The 17,325-nt window shown below is 37.1% G+C and overlaps 1 protein-coding gene across 2 annotated transcripts in view; it reads left to right on the forward strand.

Annotated features, from left to right (window-relative positions):
- Osbp (oxysterol binding protein) overlaps nucleotides 1–17,325 on the forward strand; it is a 494,514-nt gene that overhangs the window by 333,828 nt on the left and 143,361 nt on the right. For both annotated transcript variants that reach the window (XM_090374241.1, XM_090374242.1), the window contains one exon: nucleotides 13,478–13,735. In XM_090374241.1, coding sequence (XP_090230367.1) covers nucleotides 13,478–13,735 — 258 coding nt within the window. The remainder of the gene's footprint in view (nucleotides 1–13,477; nucleotides 13,736–17,325) is intronic.

Consider the following 17,325-nt stretch of genomic DNA (forward strand, 5'->3'; position numbering starts at 1 on the left):
AAAATGATGGGAGAGCCAGAGCATAGCAAAAAACGGGACTGTCCCATTCAAAATGGATCATATGGTCAGCCGAAGTATATCTCATATTGTGCATGCCTTCACAACAAGTTGCCATGGTTTTGCACCACTTGGAATAAGTAACACTTCTCTAATAGAGAAGACAGTGGATACCACCACCCAGACAGTACCATTTCAGAGCTTATTGGCTCTTTGTTGGTGGGTGGGTGGGCAGGAACTGAAGTGTTGAAATGATGACAACCCAGTTGCAAAGTATAACTCCACAATATGAGAGATGCCTGATGGTTATACAGTAATTTGTTTAGGGCTATAGCCTCAAGTTATGTTCTTGTTTATACTCTGGCACGACCACCACATCAGTGGAGTTTGCAATCAATCAATCAATCAATATAAAATGTTAATCGTATTTAGCAGTCAAGGGCTTGAACCCCAGTCCGCTCAAAGAGCGTGTACTACTGCACTCGCGCTCCTGACCACTCAGCTAGTTAACTAACATATAGGTTTGTGCTATAACATCATGTTTATACAGAGCCAACTACTAGGTAGTTACAAAATTGGCATCATTTAAGTATATCTCATATTTGTGAATGCCTTCACAACGATCTACCATGAAATTGTAGTACCTCGAATAAGTAACTCTTCTCTAACAGAGAATACTCATGAAGGCATTCACAATATGAGATATAGTACCAATTGTAGTAATAGAGGCATATGATGCAAGAAAGCAAGCATATGAACTTATGTAGCAGCCAAAAAAAACACCCCAATTTCACACATCTATTCCCACTAAACGTTTGTCTAGTTCCTCCTTAAATTTATTTAAGCTATCAGCTTCCACAATGACAGATGGAAGTTTGTTCCAGCAATTAACCACCTGCTGGCTAAATGCAAACTTCTGCACATCTATTCTACAATTGTCTTTTCTCAATTTGAATTTATGCCCCCTCAGGTTTGTAATCTGAGAAAGCAGAAGAATCCCATCAGAATTCGTGCTCAACCCATTTAAGGCCTTGTACATCTCAATCAGATCACCTCGCAGGTGCCTGGTCTCCAGCTGCTGCAATTTGCAGAACTTAAGCCTTTCTTGGTAAGAGGACCCCTTCTCCAGTCTTGTTGCCCCGTCTCTGTACATACTCAAGGAACTCTACATCCTTCCTAAAATGAGGCCAGCAGACCTGTACGCAGTACTCAAGGTATGGCTTTACCATTGCCTTATACAAAGGGATAATCACCTCCTTTTCCCTGCTAGCAAAATTCTTGTATATCATTGACAATACCCCATGACCTGCTCTGGCAGGCCTGTCTGCATTGCTCAGAAAACTTCATATCTGACTGCACAATCACTCCCAGGTCTTTTTCTTTTTCAACCACCCTAAGTGTAGGACCACACAGTTGGTACGTTTCTCTGGGATTACTTCTACCCATATGCAGTACTTTGCATTTGTCAATGTTAAACTTCAGTTGCCATTTCTTAGCATCTGCCCAAATTTTGTAGATCCTGTTGCAGTAGCACACTGCCGTTATTGTCATTAACAATCCTGCCAACCTTTATATCATCTGCAAACTTCGACATTAAGCCTGATATACCTTCATCAATATCATCGATAAATATACAAAACAACATTTTGCCCAACACCGAACCCTGTGGGACTTTACTAATAACATTAGTCCATTGATTACCACTCTGTCTATTGATTACCACTCTGTCTTCTCCCACTCATCCACCCTTTTATCCATTGTAGTAACTTACCCTTAATACCATACTGCTCCAATTTGTACAGTAACCTTCCATGCAAAACAGTATCAAAAGCTTTCCTGAAATCCAAGTATATGATATCAAAATTATTTTTTGCATACAATTCCTTTGTAACCACATCATAGTATCCAATCAGATTTGTCAGATAAGTCTTTCCTTTAACAAGCCATTGCTGTCTGAATTATTGCTGTAGTCTTGTCTTAAATTATGCCAATTTTGTAACTGCTTAGTAGTTGGCCACATATAAACATGATTCTAGAGCACAAACCTGTGTTAGTTAACTAATTCATAACCTGAGGCTATAGCCCTAAACAAATTGTTATTTTCAGACTGTTAGCTTAACTTCTGTTCAAGGGAAAATACAGAAAGGTCACTGGTTAAAGAAGTAATGCAGAACTAACTAATTATACTGCATTCACATCTTGGAATCATTAAGATACTGTTTGACCAATCTGATTGGGTATTATGATGCAGTAACAAAGGAACTGGATGCAAAAAATAGTTTTTATGTTATATACTTGGACATTAGGAAAGAGTATTGCTGTTGCACATAAAACATTCCTGTACAAATTAAGGGCAAGTTACTGTTAGGGATAATAGGTTTTTGAGTGGGAGAAAGAAGACAGTACTTATTAATGGACATTGCCCTTTATTGATTAATAATATTAGTAGAATCCCCTAGGGTTCAGTGCTGGGTCCATCGTTATTTTCAATATTTATTATTGATATTGATGAAGGTAAATGAATATTAGTATCTGTGTTTGCAGATGACACAGAGATTGGTAGGCTGGTTAATGACAGTAATCAAAGTAGGTTACTGCAGTAAGATTTAGAAAAAATGGGTGGGGGAGCTGAGAAATAACAGTTGATGCTTATCTGTCATTGACAAATGCAAGGTTACTGCATATGGATAACAGTAATCCTAGATTATCATACCCAACTGTGAGATACTATACTCAAGGTAGTAGAAAATGAAAAGGACTTGGGAGTAATTGTGCAATTAGATATGAAGTTCTCTTAACAGTGCAGACAGGCTGCCAGGACAGCTCATGGAGTTTTGTCAGTGAAATACAAGAATTTTGTGAGCAGCGATAAGGAGTGATATCCCATTGTATAAGGCAATGGTTAGGCCACATCTTGCATGCAGATCTAGAGGCCTCATATTAGGCAGGATGTGGATTTGCCAGAAGGAGTGCAATCAGATATGAAGTTCTCTATGCAGACAGGCTGCCAGGACAGCTCATGGAGTTTTTCAATGAAATACAAGAATTTTGTGAGCAGGGATAAGGAGTGATATCCTTATCCCTGCAGATAACACAGAGAAGTCTCATTGCCCTTCTCGCTGGAGAAGGACAGTGAGATTGGAGAGAGTAACGGGGTTCTCTTACAAAGAAAGGCTTCAGTTCTGCAAATTTCAATGTCTGGAGACTAGGTACCAGTGAAGAGATATGATTGAAGTGTTTTAATACTATTTTTTTTTTTACTAATTTAATAATAATTTAGTACTGATACTAATTATGCTCTCCTTCTAGCCGGCAAACTGTAATATATGATTTTGCTAAATACATTGGCTTGTTTTGGTGTTAAAGGGACAATTAAATTCATGGTGTCCAGAACAAAAGTCAGTGGGCATTTTTTCTTGAAGATTTAACTAATAAAAAAATTGGTAAAAATTAATATCTGGAAAGATATTAAATTCCAAAGCTAATAAAACGTCTGAACTCTGTTGCTTTTTTTTTTTTTACGTTTATAGATAGATCAGTTTTACTATCATAATTATTATTATTGTTCCCCCCCCCCCCCCCAAGTAATTCAGTGCTTGCATCTGTCAAAGTTTAATGTTCATCTGTATTTTTCAAAAAGGCTTGTCAAAATGCATTATTTGTCGCTTTTTCTGTGTCAATGCACAGAAATAAATGATAAATAAGTTTCCCCATATACAAATTTTGTGATTTACAGCTTTCTAGCTTAATGTAAATACATTAAGCTAGAAATACATGTGCTTGACAGGATAATATAGTTCAAACTAACTTTAGTTTATATGATCATTCTCATTTGCAACACAGTTACACTATCTTCTCAAATGTACTTTTGTAATATTGAATTTTGCATACGACTATTTTTTGACCTTGTTTTTAGTGATAACTAGACTGGAGCTCAAGTAAATTTAGATGAGCTTTGCGCATACAAGAGATATTAATATACTTTACATATGTATGTAAAGTATATTAATATCTTCACATAGCATTAGTTGTATATATAACAAAGAGAACTGTGCTTGCTGTAAAAAATGTGAATGTTATATTGCATTCAGGCACTGAATCAGCATTTTTTCCCAAGTTGCTTTATGAGTTGCATTTTTAAATTCAATTACAATTCCAGCAGTGCTCTTTTTTGTAATGAAAGATAGCTGTTTTAACCAAGTTGGTTCGTTATTATGATGAGACTAAAAATTGCATTGTTTTAGATAGCAAAAGACTGAAAAACCTTTTCTGCAGGTTTTTGCATCTTTCCACATATATTTGTGGTTGATGGAGGAGCTCTGACACTGAAGCAAACCAAAACCTGTATAAATCCTTCTAGGACCAACACCTTGATACATGATAGTACATTTCACTAGTGAAAAGAGAGTTGGAGGAAAACAGCCAGAGAGTGCATGATTATTATGATGAGACTAAAAATTCCATTGTTTTAGATAGCAAAAGAATGAAAAACCTTTTCTGCAGGTTTTTGCATCTTTCCACATGTATTTCTGGTTGATGGGGGAGCTCTGACACTGAAGCAAACCAAAGCCTGTATAAATCCTTTTGGGACCACAACAAGGTCCATACCAGAAAATTATACCAATGATACATATAATGTCACTTCAGCAGAGAGACCTGGGACCAACACCTTGATACATGATAGTACATTTCACTAGTGAAAAGAGAGTTGGAGGAAAACAGCCAAAGAGTGCTTGTTGAACCATTAAAGCTAATTATGAGGGCATAATTTAGATTGGGAGAGAGTTTCCTTTTTATTGGAGAAGTGCCAACTTACCACCAATACATAAAGGTGGCTCTAAGAGTTTGGTAACTACAGCCTGGTTAGTCTTAACTTCATTTGTAGGAAAAATATTGGAGGCAGTGATTAAGAATGCAGTCTGTGGATTGCATTCTTAAACATGATTTTTCCTTAACAACGCTATGTTGTGTGTCCTTCAAAATGCCATTTCTACATAATTTCCACATATTATTATTATTAGCCCTATCGTGCAAGAAAGCCTGAGGCTTATGCTGCACCAGCCAAAAAAAAAAAAGAAAAAGAAATTCTTGAGTTACCCTGATGCCTCCAATAATTTTTTGACCCCAGGGGCTCACATCTGGTAAATATGGGTTTGGCAAATCTATGGTCCTCAGCTTGGATATCATAATTCTTCTCTTTCTTGGTGATTCCTTTCTGCTTTTCTCTCTCTCTCTCTCTCTCTCTCTCTCTCTCTCTCTCTCTTTCTCTCTCTCTCTCTCTCTGTCTCTCTCTCTCAGGGTAACTCGGGAACACAACATGGTTTTGTTAAGGAAAAATCATGTTTAATTAACCTTGTAAACTATTTTGACAGTTTCACTTGAGCTGGATGTAGGAAACAATTTTGAATGTCAGAAGTGGGGTCCCCTAAAGATCAGTTTTTGGTCTACTGTTGTTTCTGATTTTCATAAAACAACATCAACGAAGAGGTAGAGGGTAAGATGTCATAATTTGCAGATGTAAAGATTGGGAGAGTCGTTAATCATCAGTGCCAGGAAGCGCTCCTTCAGGAATACTTGAACAGGCTTTGAGAATGGTCATAAAAGTGGCAGCAATGTTTTAATGGAAGGTAATAGCAACCCCAGTATAACTTTATCACTTGGTAGGGTTGAATCAAAAACAGTAAAGGGATGTGGAGGTTACAATAAAAAAATATGAACAGATATGAAGTTCTCTAAGGAGTATTAAAGCCTGTGGTGTCCTATTGATGATTTATCAAACCATATCCTGTACAGAGAAGAGGTCATAATCCTGCTGTACAAGGCAATTGTAAGACTGCATTTGGATTACTGTGTCCGAATATAGAGACCTCATCTGAAAAAAACACATTGAACTTCTTGAACATGGATAGGCAATTGATGTGATAAGATTGACCATACAAGTAAAGATTTCAGACTTCTCAGAATGAGTCTTTTTGAAACAAATAGTCCTTGATTTTTCAGGAGGCTTGAAGTGGTAGTACCCATGTTTAGTTTCCAGAGCAAAGCTCCTACCCCTCACTCTTCCATCATGCAGTATGATTGAGTGTGGAGCTAGCCTTGTTCTTCATAATTGGCTGCTTAGGGTGACTGATTTTAAAAATTTGCAGCAATTCACATATGCAGATGACCTTGTCGTTTTGGTTAATGGAAACTTAAGATTTTCTTGCACTTCTAAGATTTAATTTTTGTGGTGCATGAATGACTAAGGCCATGATGGCACTTATAAGAATTAACCGAAACTATCCCCAAGCAAATCTAAGGTTATGGTATTCCACCAGTTGTAAAACTTGACAACAAACCAATTCCACTTATCAGAAGCACCACATTTTTAGGAGTCATTATCATCAGTTACTTTTCTTTCACTGCAGTGTTGCTCCAACTTACCAGCCAAGACTGGGGGTTGAGCATAAATAATCTGCAATAATTAAAATTACAACTTATGCTAACTTGAACAAACTAGATTATTACTTATTACTGGACTTTTGACAGGATAGATTGCTAGTCTTTGGTTTAGATGTACTGCACTTAAAACTATGCAGTCTAAGTTACCCACTATTCATCTTGTTTTCTTCTTGTCCATCCCATTTGCTGAACAGTATCAACACTAGCTGTACAGATTCTTATAGGCACTTTTCAAATAGACCTGCATTTGCATTTAGAGGCCCCCTTTTTTTTTGCATCAGGTGAGGCTTTTCTGTGGGATTTCAGGGGATCATCGTTGATCATTAATCCTCACACTATTCCATACCTGAATGATCTAGATCAGTGGTTTTCAACCTTTTTTTAATAATAACATATATATATTATATCATCTTTATTACAATAATATAATTATAAAAATTACATTTCATAATACGAATTATTTATATACAGTATATAATTTTATTCTTTATATAGAGGTACTAAGTAAACATCAATTATAGATCACCACAAAATTAAAAAGATACTGTATACCTTTTTATAATGAAATAAACATATAAATTAAAAAATAATAAGTTTAAGTAACTTAAGCCCAAATTACGTGGCACCCCTGGAATGTTGTTGCGGCACCCCAGTTGAAAACCACTGGTCTAGATGCTGGAATTCCACAGAAAAAAGGGGCATCACCAAAAATTTGTTTCCACTGTAACTACATTACTTTCATTATCCACCATAAAATGGTTTTCACCTTCACTGTTTATCTTCTATATACTAACTGGAAATGGTTAGCTGAATATGAAAATTTTATCATTTTAAGCTATCTAATGCAGCTCCTATCAGTGTGGGCTAGCCGAAATTCTTTTTTGAATTTTCATATGCCATCTTTATAAGAACCTAAGACTATCCAAAGATGATGATGTTCAGTTCAACAGTTACAGTTTTCTTTATGTTCTCAACATCCTGCAATCCCTTTACTTTGTGGGCAGTTTTCATCTTGGAAATGAGAAGAAGTTGCTAATACTAATTGGGGGAGTAGTTAGATGGTTGATCTGTACAATACCACCTGGATGTGAGGAACTACTCATTTCTTCTAGCAATAATTTTCAGGCCTTTTGGTCCTTCTGCAGTGCTGTTTTAATCATAGGAAGTCCATCAACCCCAATGTTAATATAGGCAATCAAATTGTAAATACATAATAAGTGCATCCTATTGTCTGCATCTTGATGACTGATGATCCATCTTATCACCTTGATGACCCTCCTATGGGTGAGGACTGACATTTAACCATCAAATACACTTATTCAATGTAATTTTATTAATGCCTGCCATCAATGTTTTATCACATTAAACATCTGTCTGAACTTTCTGTTTTTAAAAATTATAAATTTATATAAATATACATAAATGCATTTTTAATAGTTATCATGAGTGTATACTCACATTTTTTACACTTCTTTTTATTGTGGTTTATTTATTTTTGGTTTTTATATTTTTAATGGTAACATATTGTAGGTTACTACTGATTTTTAAAGTATTTCTTTGGATTTGATTCATCATGACTTAAGTTACCCATGTGCCATAAAAATTCAAATTGAGGTAATCTTTGCTTATCCCTCATCATTGCCATTATTAATAATTTATTTAAATAGATACGATTGTTAACAGTTTCATCTTGTGTTTCTTGCTTTTATTAATGTAGGAGGTGTGGCAGTAAAGTTCTCAGACTGGTGCAATAAAAAGAACACAAGGTGAAGGAGCTCAAAAATGGTTTTGTTTTTATTCAAAGTAATCACCTGATTGAATGCACTTATTACACTGTTCTGAAAAGAGTCAGCGAAGGTATTCAAAGAGATGACGATGTTCAGTTTCGCAGTTATGTTTTTCTTTGTTCTCAAAGTCCTGAAATCTCTTTACTTTGTGGGCAGTTTTCATCTTGGGAATGAGAAAGAAGTTGCTGATGCTAATTGGGGGAGTAGGTAAATGGTTGATCTGTACAATGCCATGTTTCGTTAGAAATGTCTTCAAGTGCAGAATGGGTGGGAGCATTGTTGTGCATTAAAAACTAAATGCCTTTCCTTTGAAATTGCGACCTCACTTGGGAAATGCACTTTAATAGTCTTTGAAGCACCTTTACATAGAACACAGCACTGACTCTCCCCCCCCCCCCCCTGTAAAGCACAAGTTCCTTTTATTGGAGTTTACTTGTGAATCATACCCTATTTGTTGAAAAATGTGATGAGCATCGTTTTGATCCTGGACTTCTGTGACAAAATGTTTTGGGCGTTGGTGGTAATTTTGAAGTCCACTGCATGCTCTGATGCTTTCTCTCTGTGCTGTAATACCCAACACTCATCTCCTGTGACAATACAATAGAGGAAATTAGGGTCATATTGACAAGTCTGGATGAAGTCTTCACATGATGGTACTCTTTGTTGCTTCTGTGATGCTGTGCATCCCAAATTTTGCACAGACCTTCTTTTTCCCTAAATCTCCATGTAGAATGCCACAAATTGTTTCCTTATTCATATCTAACTCATCAGCCATCATTCTGAGGGTCAAGCAATGATCTTTTGCTCCTTGAGGTTGTCACAGACAATCTCTCAGATATTAAACAACAATTAAACCACTGACATTAAGTGGCCCAATATGATTAAAATTCCTTCTAGTGTTGATATAAGCAAAGAAGTCTCTGCTGCTTTTCTTTTCTTTTTTTTTTTTTTTTTTTGCCATTCTTTGCCAAAGACTTCATGTAATCTGCCTTGGAGAGGAACAGGTATCCTGTGTGCTATCAGACACTCAGCCTAAAACACTGATGGAACCAATATCTCTCCTTGAGGTTGTCACAGACATTCTCTCAGATATGCCAGACAAGCTGTACTTGCTACCTGGGAGTCTAAAACGCTGATGGAACTGATATTCGGGTGACACTCAAGTCAAGTGGACCCAATTTTGGCGAAGTCCGGACGGTCTGTGACAGCCAAATCCTCTGCTTGCACCTTCACGATGGTGGGACTGTTTGTAATCCTGGGTATAACCTCCATGCACAAGTACATGGTGGGTGACCACCCAGGTGTGAACCAACGTAAGCAGGGGTAGAGGTGTTGTGCCCACACCACATGGAGGAACACCGTCCCTCTATGTTACCAGGCAGTACTAGGTGGTAGATGACTCTCATCAACCGGTGAAATACCACCACTTTGCTTATTGGAGGCTTGAAGTGGTGGATGTTATGTTTAGTCTCTAGAGCTAAGTTCTGGTCAACCCTTCCCTATCTCTTCCATCATGCAGTATGATTGATGACTTTTGAGGTTATGTTGAACGTCGTGGCAAGATCCAATATATCTTACATTTCGAGGGTACAGCTCTAAAACGGTGTTCGCAGGCCGACCACTAGTTAGTACACCGGATCAGCTAGTGTATAATCTTGCTACCTCTACTCTCTGCCAGATAGTGACTGGAGGGAGTCTGAGTAGTGTGTATGCAGGAAGCATTGTCGAGGCCACGTTATGTCAAGGATCTGGGTATATTCTTACCACGTGTATGCCATATCCAAAAATTTCATTACTTCATACAGCATGCCCCACCCACTTTTTCTTATTATTCAATACACCATGAATTGTCAAACTAATAGAGCAAGCTTATCTGCGAAAAGATCTAAACCTCCGAAGCACTTCCTAAATCATTTCACAAATATACATGGTCTCAATTCTAATCTCAACGATTTCCATTTCCACTTGCAGTCTGCCAAACCCTATGTACTTTTTCTGACAGAATCTCAGTTATCGGTTGATTCAACTACTGCTCATCTCAGATGCCCAAATTATTCGCTGTATGATTCCTTTTGCCTTAAAGGTGGTACTTGTGCATATGTCTGTTCTGATATTCCCTGTCAGAGACTTTGCAATTTGGAATCTCCTCTCTTTGATCTTCTCTGGCTTAAAATCTCTCTACCTCATTGTGTCAAATTCATCTGTTGTCTCTACCGTTCTCCCAACTCCACTAATCACTTGGAGCTTTTTGACTTCCTCTCTTTGCAACTTGACTTTCTCCAGTCCAACTTTCCTAACAGTGAGCTGGCTTCCGTTTTCTAGTCACACCGACCCAGCAGGTCGAGATGCTAAGGCTTTTGCAATTACTAATGACCTAGCACAGATTGTTCATTTACCTACAAAAATATCGGACAATCCTAATCATACAGCCAATACGCTTGATCTTTTTCTCACAAACAACCTCTCAAGTACACGGTCGAAGTGACAGGTCCTTTAGGTACTTCAGATCACAAGTTGGTGATTGTCTCTTCTCCAATGGAACCTTTATCTCATGGCTATTCCCAACCTTGTGTTGTTTGGCATTACAAGAATGCAAAATGGAATGACCTGCGAGTCTTCTTTTCCTTGGTCGAATTACTGTTTCAAAACTTCTGATGTCAACGTTTGCTCAGATCGTGTCAGTGAAATCATTCTTGCAGGAATGGAATCCTTTATCCCACACTCCACTTTAAAATCTCATCCTTTATCTAAACCTCGGTTTTCCATTAAATGTGCTAAGGCTGTTCAAGAGAAGAATGCTGCATATTGTAATTGGCTTGTTTCTAATTCTTCAGTTTCATTTTCTGCCTACACCAAAGCTTGCAACAATTGTAAAGCAGTTATTAATCAGTCCAAACTAGAGTTTGAACAGGCTAAGAGTAGAAAACTTGCTTCTTGCCCTAATGGTAGCCGAGCATTCTGGTCTCTTTGCCAAAGCTATTGGCCACAACTTTTGCCCATCTCTGCTCCCACCTCTGTCCAAATCAGATGGTTCTGTTGTCACTTCAGCCAAGGATAAAGCTGACCTGCTAGCATCCCAATTTTATTCCAGCTCAAGTATTAACGATCTTGCTAAAACACCTCCCACCATTCCTAACACACTCCATTCAATGCCTCCTGTGGTCTTCCGTCAAAAGGATATCAGAAGGATTTTGATGAATCTTGATGCTTAGAAAGCTCCAGGTCCCGATGGTATTTCTCCACTTGTTCTCAAAACCTGTGCTCCTGAACTTACTCCTATTCTTTGCCGCCTTTTTTCACTTTGTTATTCCAAAGGTGTTTTTCTTTCTGCTTGGAAATTTGCTCATATCCAGCCAGTTCCTAAAAAGGGTGACAAATCCCCTCCCATCCAATTATCGTCCCATTGCAATTACTTCTACTCTTTCTAAAGTAATGGAGAAATCAATTATCCGCCAACTCTTAAACTACCTAGAAACCTTCTGTCTTATCAACGATCGCCAATATGGATTCCATCAGTGTCTATCCACTGGTGATATTCTGGCTTATGTTACCCATTTATGGACTAATTCAATGGAAAGGTTCGGTGAAACACAAATAGTTGCTCTTTACATCTCAAAGGCTTTTGATCGTGTTTGGCATAAAGGTCTTCTAAACAAGCTTCCATCTTATGGGTTGCCAACTGTTTTTAGTAATTGGTTATCCAGTTTTCTCTCTGATCGCTCTCTGTCTTCTAACTTCTCCACTAATGCCGGTGTCCCCCAAGGTTCAGTTCTTTCTCCCACTCTTTTCCTCTTGTATAATTAATGACCTTCTTCTATTGACTGGAAATCCTATCCATAGTTTTGCCGATGAAGCACATTGCATTCCACTTTCCATTTTGAGAAACCTTATCCTGCTCAATCAGCTTCAACTTCTTGAAAATCTGATACCAATTCCTTAAATGCCGATCTTCAGGTAATTCTCCAGTGGGGCAAAGACAACTTAGTTGATTTCAACCCTTCTAAAACTCAGTCTTATCTTATATCTCGCAAAAAAGGATTCTTCTGCTCCTGTGCTTATCTTTAGTGACACTCTGATTTATAGGCAAAATGTTATATCTCTTTTGGGGATTACCCTGACTTCTAATCTCTCTTGGCACAAGAACATTACAAATATTGCTTCCTCTGCATCTAAAAAAACTTTTTCTGTTTCGTTACTTTTCTTCCAAACAGCTGCTCACTCTGTATAAATCGCAAATCTGCCCTGCCGTGGAGTGTTGTTCCCACATCTGGGGTAGTGCCCCCAAAACCTCTCTTAGGCTTCTTGATTCCGTTCAGAAGAGGGCAGTTGGTTAATTAATGATTCATCTCTAACAGAGTCTCTCCACTCGCTGTCTCATAGATTTACTGTTTCTGCTGCATGCCTCTTCTACAGATACTTCCATGGGCACTGTTCTTCTGAATTGGCTTCTATAATTCCCGCTCTCTCTTTCAAAACAGTCCGAACACGTGCCGCCAACATCCATTTACTGTCCAACTTCAAACCCACAGAAACAACTTTTCATCTTCCTCATTTATTCATTCAACTGCTGTTTTCTGGAACAACCTTCCTTCATACATATTTCCTGAAAATTACAATCTACAGAAGTTCAAGTCCAATGTCAACAAATATCTTCTTTTGTCTTCTCAACCTCCAACCCAAGCACGGTACTAAGTACTATAGGTTCTAATACCTCTTGTTTGGGGTTCACATAAAAAACAATTTCCAAAACTTTTGTAAATCGTCCTCATTTTGAGAGGTTAATGGTTGCCCAATTCTTGTGTCATCACAAACATCCTCATGTCCATCTTTGAGCTGCTTATTCCATTCAAACACAATGGCTCCATTTAACTTTTCATCACCATAAATAGTTTATAACATTTCATACATTTCTGTTGCAGATTTTTCCAATCTAAAGCAAAATTTGATATTCATTGTTTGCTCCATTGCAAAATTCTGACATTGAACATTAACAACCAGTTAGTAACAAAACTAGTTATTTGTACCTTGTCAACCTACTGGAGAATCTCTGTTCCACCACCATGTGATGGAAAAAGTTTGAACTACAATATTCTACCACTTCTGTTTATTTTCAAACTCATTAAACATGATTGAAACAACACCAGCCCAGGAAGATTTATTGCCACACCTTGTATTTTCTTTTTTTTTTCTTTTTTCTTTTTTTTTAAACAGAGATAAAAGCATAACTAATATTTGTTAATTTTATACCGTAGGTAATGGAACATGGTAAGAATTATCCTGTACATAATTCTGGAACATTTGATATCTTTGATAATGAACTAGATTCTAAATGTGATGCAACCATTATGGAGAATTTCAGTTTGGCTGCAGAGGAAGTTGGCGGAAATCATACGTTAGAGCCAAGATCAAAACGCAGAACTTATATACCAGAGAAACCTAATTATAGTCTTAACTTGTGGTCCATTATGAAAAACTGTATAGGCAAAGAATTAACAAAAATCCCCATGCCGGTAAGCATGAAATTTGTTCTTATTTTAGTCGCCCCTCTCTCTCTCTCTCTATATATATATATACAATGTGCCTATTCTTAATGTAATTTAATATTATTTCATTGATCATGTAGTTTTCGTAAATGTGTTGTAGCTAGCAGAGTTTGCTTAACTATATTTTCTTTATTTTTCCTACTTCTTGTATTTTTTAATATATTAATAAAAACTTAATTTCCTGCTCGGTGGGTATGTATGATTTTTGCTCATGGGTGATGCAGTAATCATAGATATATTTATTATTATCACATCACACTTGAACATTAACAACCTCTGAAAAAAAAAAAAATCAAATTAGTAAAAGTGTGGAGTTTTATTTCAGTGTCAAAGTTGAAATCATATGACAATAGATGCCCCTCTGTTTCTTTGTCAATCTGGGAATGCTGCTGCCTATCCTTTGACAGCAGTGGTGTAGCTAGGTTTTTGGCACCCTTGGCATATTCATGGCTACGTGCCTTTTTTTCAATAATTGGTAAAATTATAATAAATAATAAGTACAGTCAAACCTGTGTTCTTTCTAGCGAATTTTTCTATTTAGCGATTTTTTTTTTTTTTTTTTTTTTTCAATTTTCCTTGGTTATTACATTTAAAATAGTCTCCGTAGAACAAAAAAAATGTTCCATATAATAAATATAAGAGACTTAAATGGTAGATAGTGGTAGAAATGAGCAGTCAATAAATACTTCTGATTAAATACATCTTCTGCATTGAAATAAAATCACACATTGCTACTTTGCTGAAGTGGGTCAACACCCAACACTAGGTTTTAAAATATATTTCAACATATTTAATTTAATTGGAAAGTTTTACTGGGTAGCATTGTCGCACTGCTGGCCTTCGAGAAATTTAGGTAATAGTGCTGCAACTTAGTGGTACCCGTAAAACCTGTCCAACTACCTGTTCAACATCCCAGGAAGTCGAGCTGGTTAACTGCTTTCTATGTATCCATAGCCAGTGGGCAGATCAAGGCATATTCTACATACAGACAGTAGGCTCTGGTTTGTTGGACTTTTGTTGTTTTATTTAAATTATAAATCGCAATATTCACAATAACCTGTCTTTTTTTAAGCACAAAACACTATACGCATTATTTATAACTTCTAACTTTTTCAGTATCATAGAATGTACACGATGCGTGAATTTAAATTCAAATTACAGTGGATTCCGGTTATTTGGGCCACCGGTTAATCAGGGCAGCCGTTTATTTGGGGCAAATCTTAAAAAACAGAACCCAATCGAGAAAATAGCCAGATTTTACTTCGCTTAATTGGGACAAGATGCCGTTTAATCGGGGCAGGAGACCGCACCACTGGAGATTACCTTAAGATTTTCTCTGACCGTACCACGTAGTTTGGTCGGATTTTTGGAGGTCACAACCATAAAATAATAAAAACAATTAGCAGTCACGTGCTTATTGGGCTTTTCTGTTAGTGCAATCTATCGTAAACGGATAGTGAATTTGCGATAATACTGACAGCTGGAATTCTGTGGGTTATTATGGTAAAATGTGTTTACACTTCCATGGAATCTTCAATCATATAAAAAAAAATAATTTTCAGAATCTTCTCTTCATTCCTATTTTTAAAGCTTTGTAACTGGTTACTCTGTTCCCACTTGCACGTATTGTGTTACTTGCAATTTGTGTGTAGTGTTTTTTTGTTATTGATTGCTTATCTTTTTACTGTTTTAAATTTCAGCCCCAACCAACAAATGTCAGTGAACAGAAATGTCAACTAGTTTAGATAGTATGTACATATTACAGTACGTATTAATTATTCCGATTATCACGTATATTCTTCCGAATTTCCCGTATCATTTAATTTTTTAATTGGTAAAGTAATAAAGGGTAAATTTGTGCTTAATATATCTTTACTTTTATAGCCTGTAGATAACATTCCTCCTATTTTCGCTAATTAGAATCGCTGTTTAATAGAATTAAAATTCAATTCACAAACGTGATCATAATGAACGGCGCTTACTGCACATCGTATAATGAACGGTCCTTTACTATGGTGAGTTCATCGTAACGTGATTTGATTGTACAGTGAACTAATTGTAAGAGGGGGGATACACTGTATTTTTAACTACTGTATTTACGTGAAACTTCGGATAATTGGGGCAGCCGCTTAATTGGGCCAAAATGCACTAGTCCTGATGTGTCCCAAATAACCGGAATCGACTGTATTATATTAAGGTCACCCGTAATTTCTTACATAAATATTTGTGTCTATAAATTGCGTGTGTTCTCTGGTCGATTTGCCTGTTTTTCTGGATGCAAAACTCCCGGTTTATGGCGGAAAAACTGCTCTCTTGCCTGAGACTGACTAACTGAGTCACGGAGTGAAAAAAGCCCATTAAAGTTCCTCACGTCATCGATAGGATTCGAACCCAAGCCCTTTCCACCCGCTGTGGGGAGGACAGTGAAGATACCACTGTGCTACATGTGCAGACACAATGCAAGAATTGCAAACTGCTATGCTTGCGCTGATGAAGTGGTCGCTTGAATGGTCCCTTCAAAGCTACGTTCTGCACTGCAAATGCTTCTATATAGTATGTACTCAGATTTATGGACATAGACTTGAATCGCTCTCTGTAAACACGCCATTTGGTGAAAATTAATTTTCACCCCACCCTCTGCTCTCATCCTGATGCAACATCATCTAGGGGTGCCATTTTGTCAGCTAGCCTCGGGTGTTGAAATAGCTTGGCACAGAACTGATATGTCCTGTCAGTGGCGCTCTTTTGATACTGGCACCCTTGGCACCTGCCCCAATGCCAAGGCATTCCTATACTACTGATTGACAGTGACAAACTTTGGCTTATACAGTAAACCCCCACTATTCGCGGGGGTTACGTTCCTGAGAAATGCCGTGAATACCGAAAACGCGAATACTGAGTTATGGCTCCCATAGTAATAAAGGGGTTCCGTTCCAAAGTATGAAATATATAAGAAAAACTAGTCTAAAATTTTGTCTATTTATGTATTACATGTACCTTCATAATATGACTATGTACATAGTGAAATGCAAGCATAAGGCATCGAAATGAAAATAAGAAACAATTTAATATTAAATGTAATATTTATTAGAAATTTCAAACAAATCTTTCAAACCAGCACCTTTGCTAACTAAAAAACTTATCCCGCCAGTGTTTTTACCAGTTTCGCTAAAGTGTTGATAAAGTAGTTTTGCCTTTTCACAAATGATGAGTGAAGTGAACTTAAGGGAATTTTATTTTGAGTTCGGTCTTCTATCCACAGATTTAAAGCCTTTTCCATTTTTTCTAATTTAATATCACGGGTTACAAAGCAAATTTTTGAAGCAATTAGAGCGTTTTCACGGACACTATGGCGGATTTTGTCTTCCGATTTTTTGATTGATCTTACCGTTGACTCATTGATTTTATAATGCTTTGCCACTGAGAAGACACTTTCACCATTAGAAATTTTGTCTAATAATTCAGTTTTATTCGCTAATGTCATCACCTTCTTTGATCTTTTCACATTTCACTTGTTATTCGTAACCATATTTTTTACGGGTTAGAAAGAACTTGTC

Source organism: Mastigoproctus giganteus, chromosome 5 (assembly GCF_048544385.1).
Source record: "Mastigoproctus giganteus isolate SK-2022 chromosome 5, ASM4854438v1, whole genome shotgun sequence".
NCBI lineage: Eukaryota > Metazoa > Arthropoda > Arachnida > Uropygi > Thelyphonidae > Mastigoproctus > Mastigoproctus giganteus.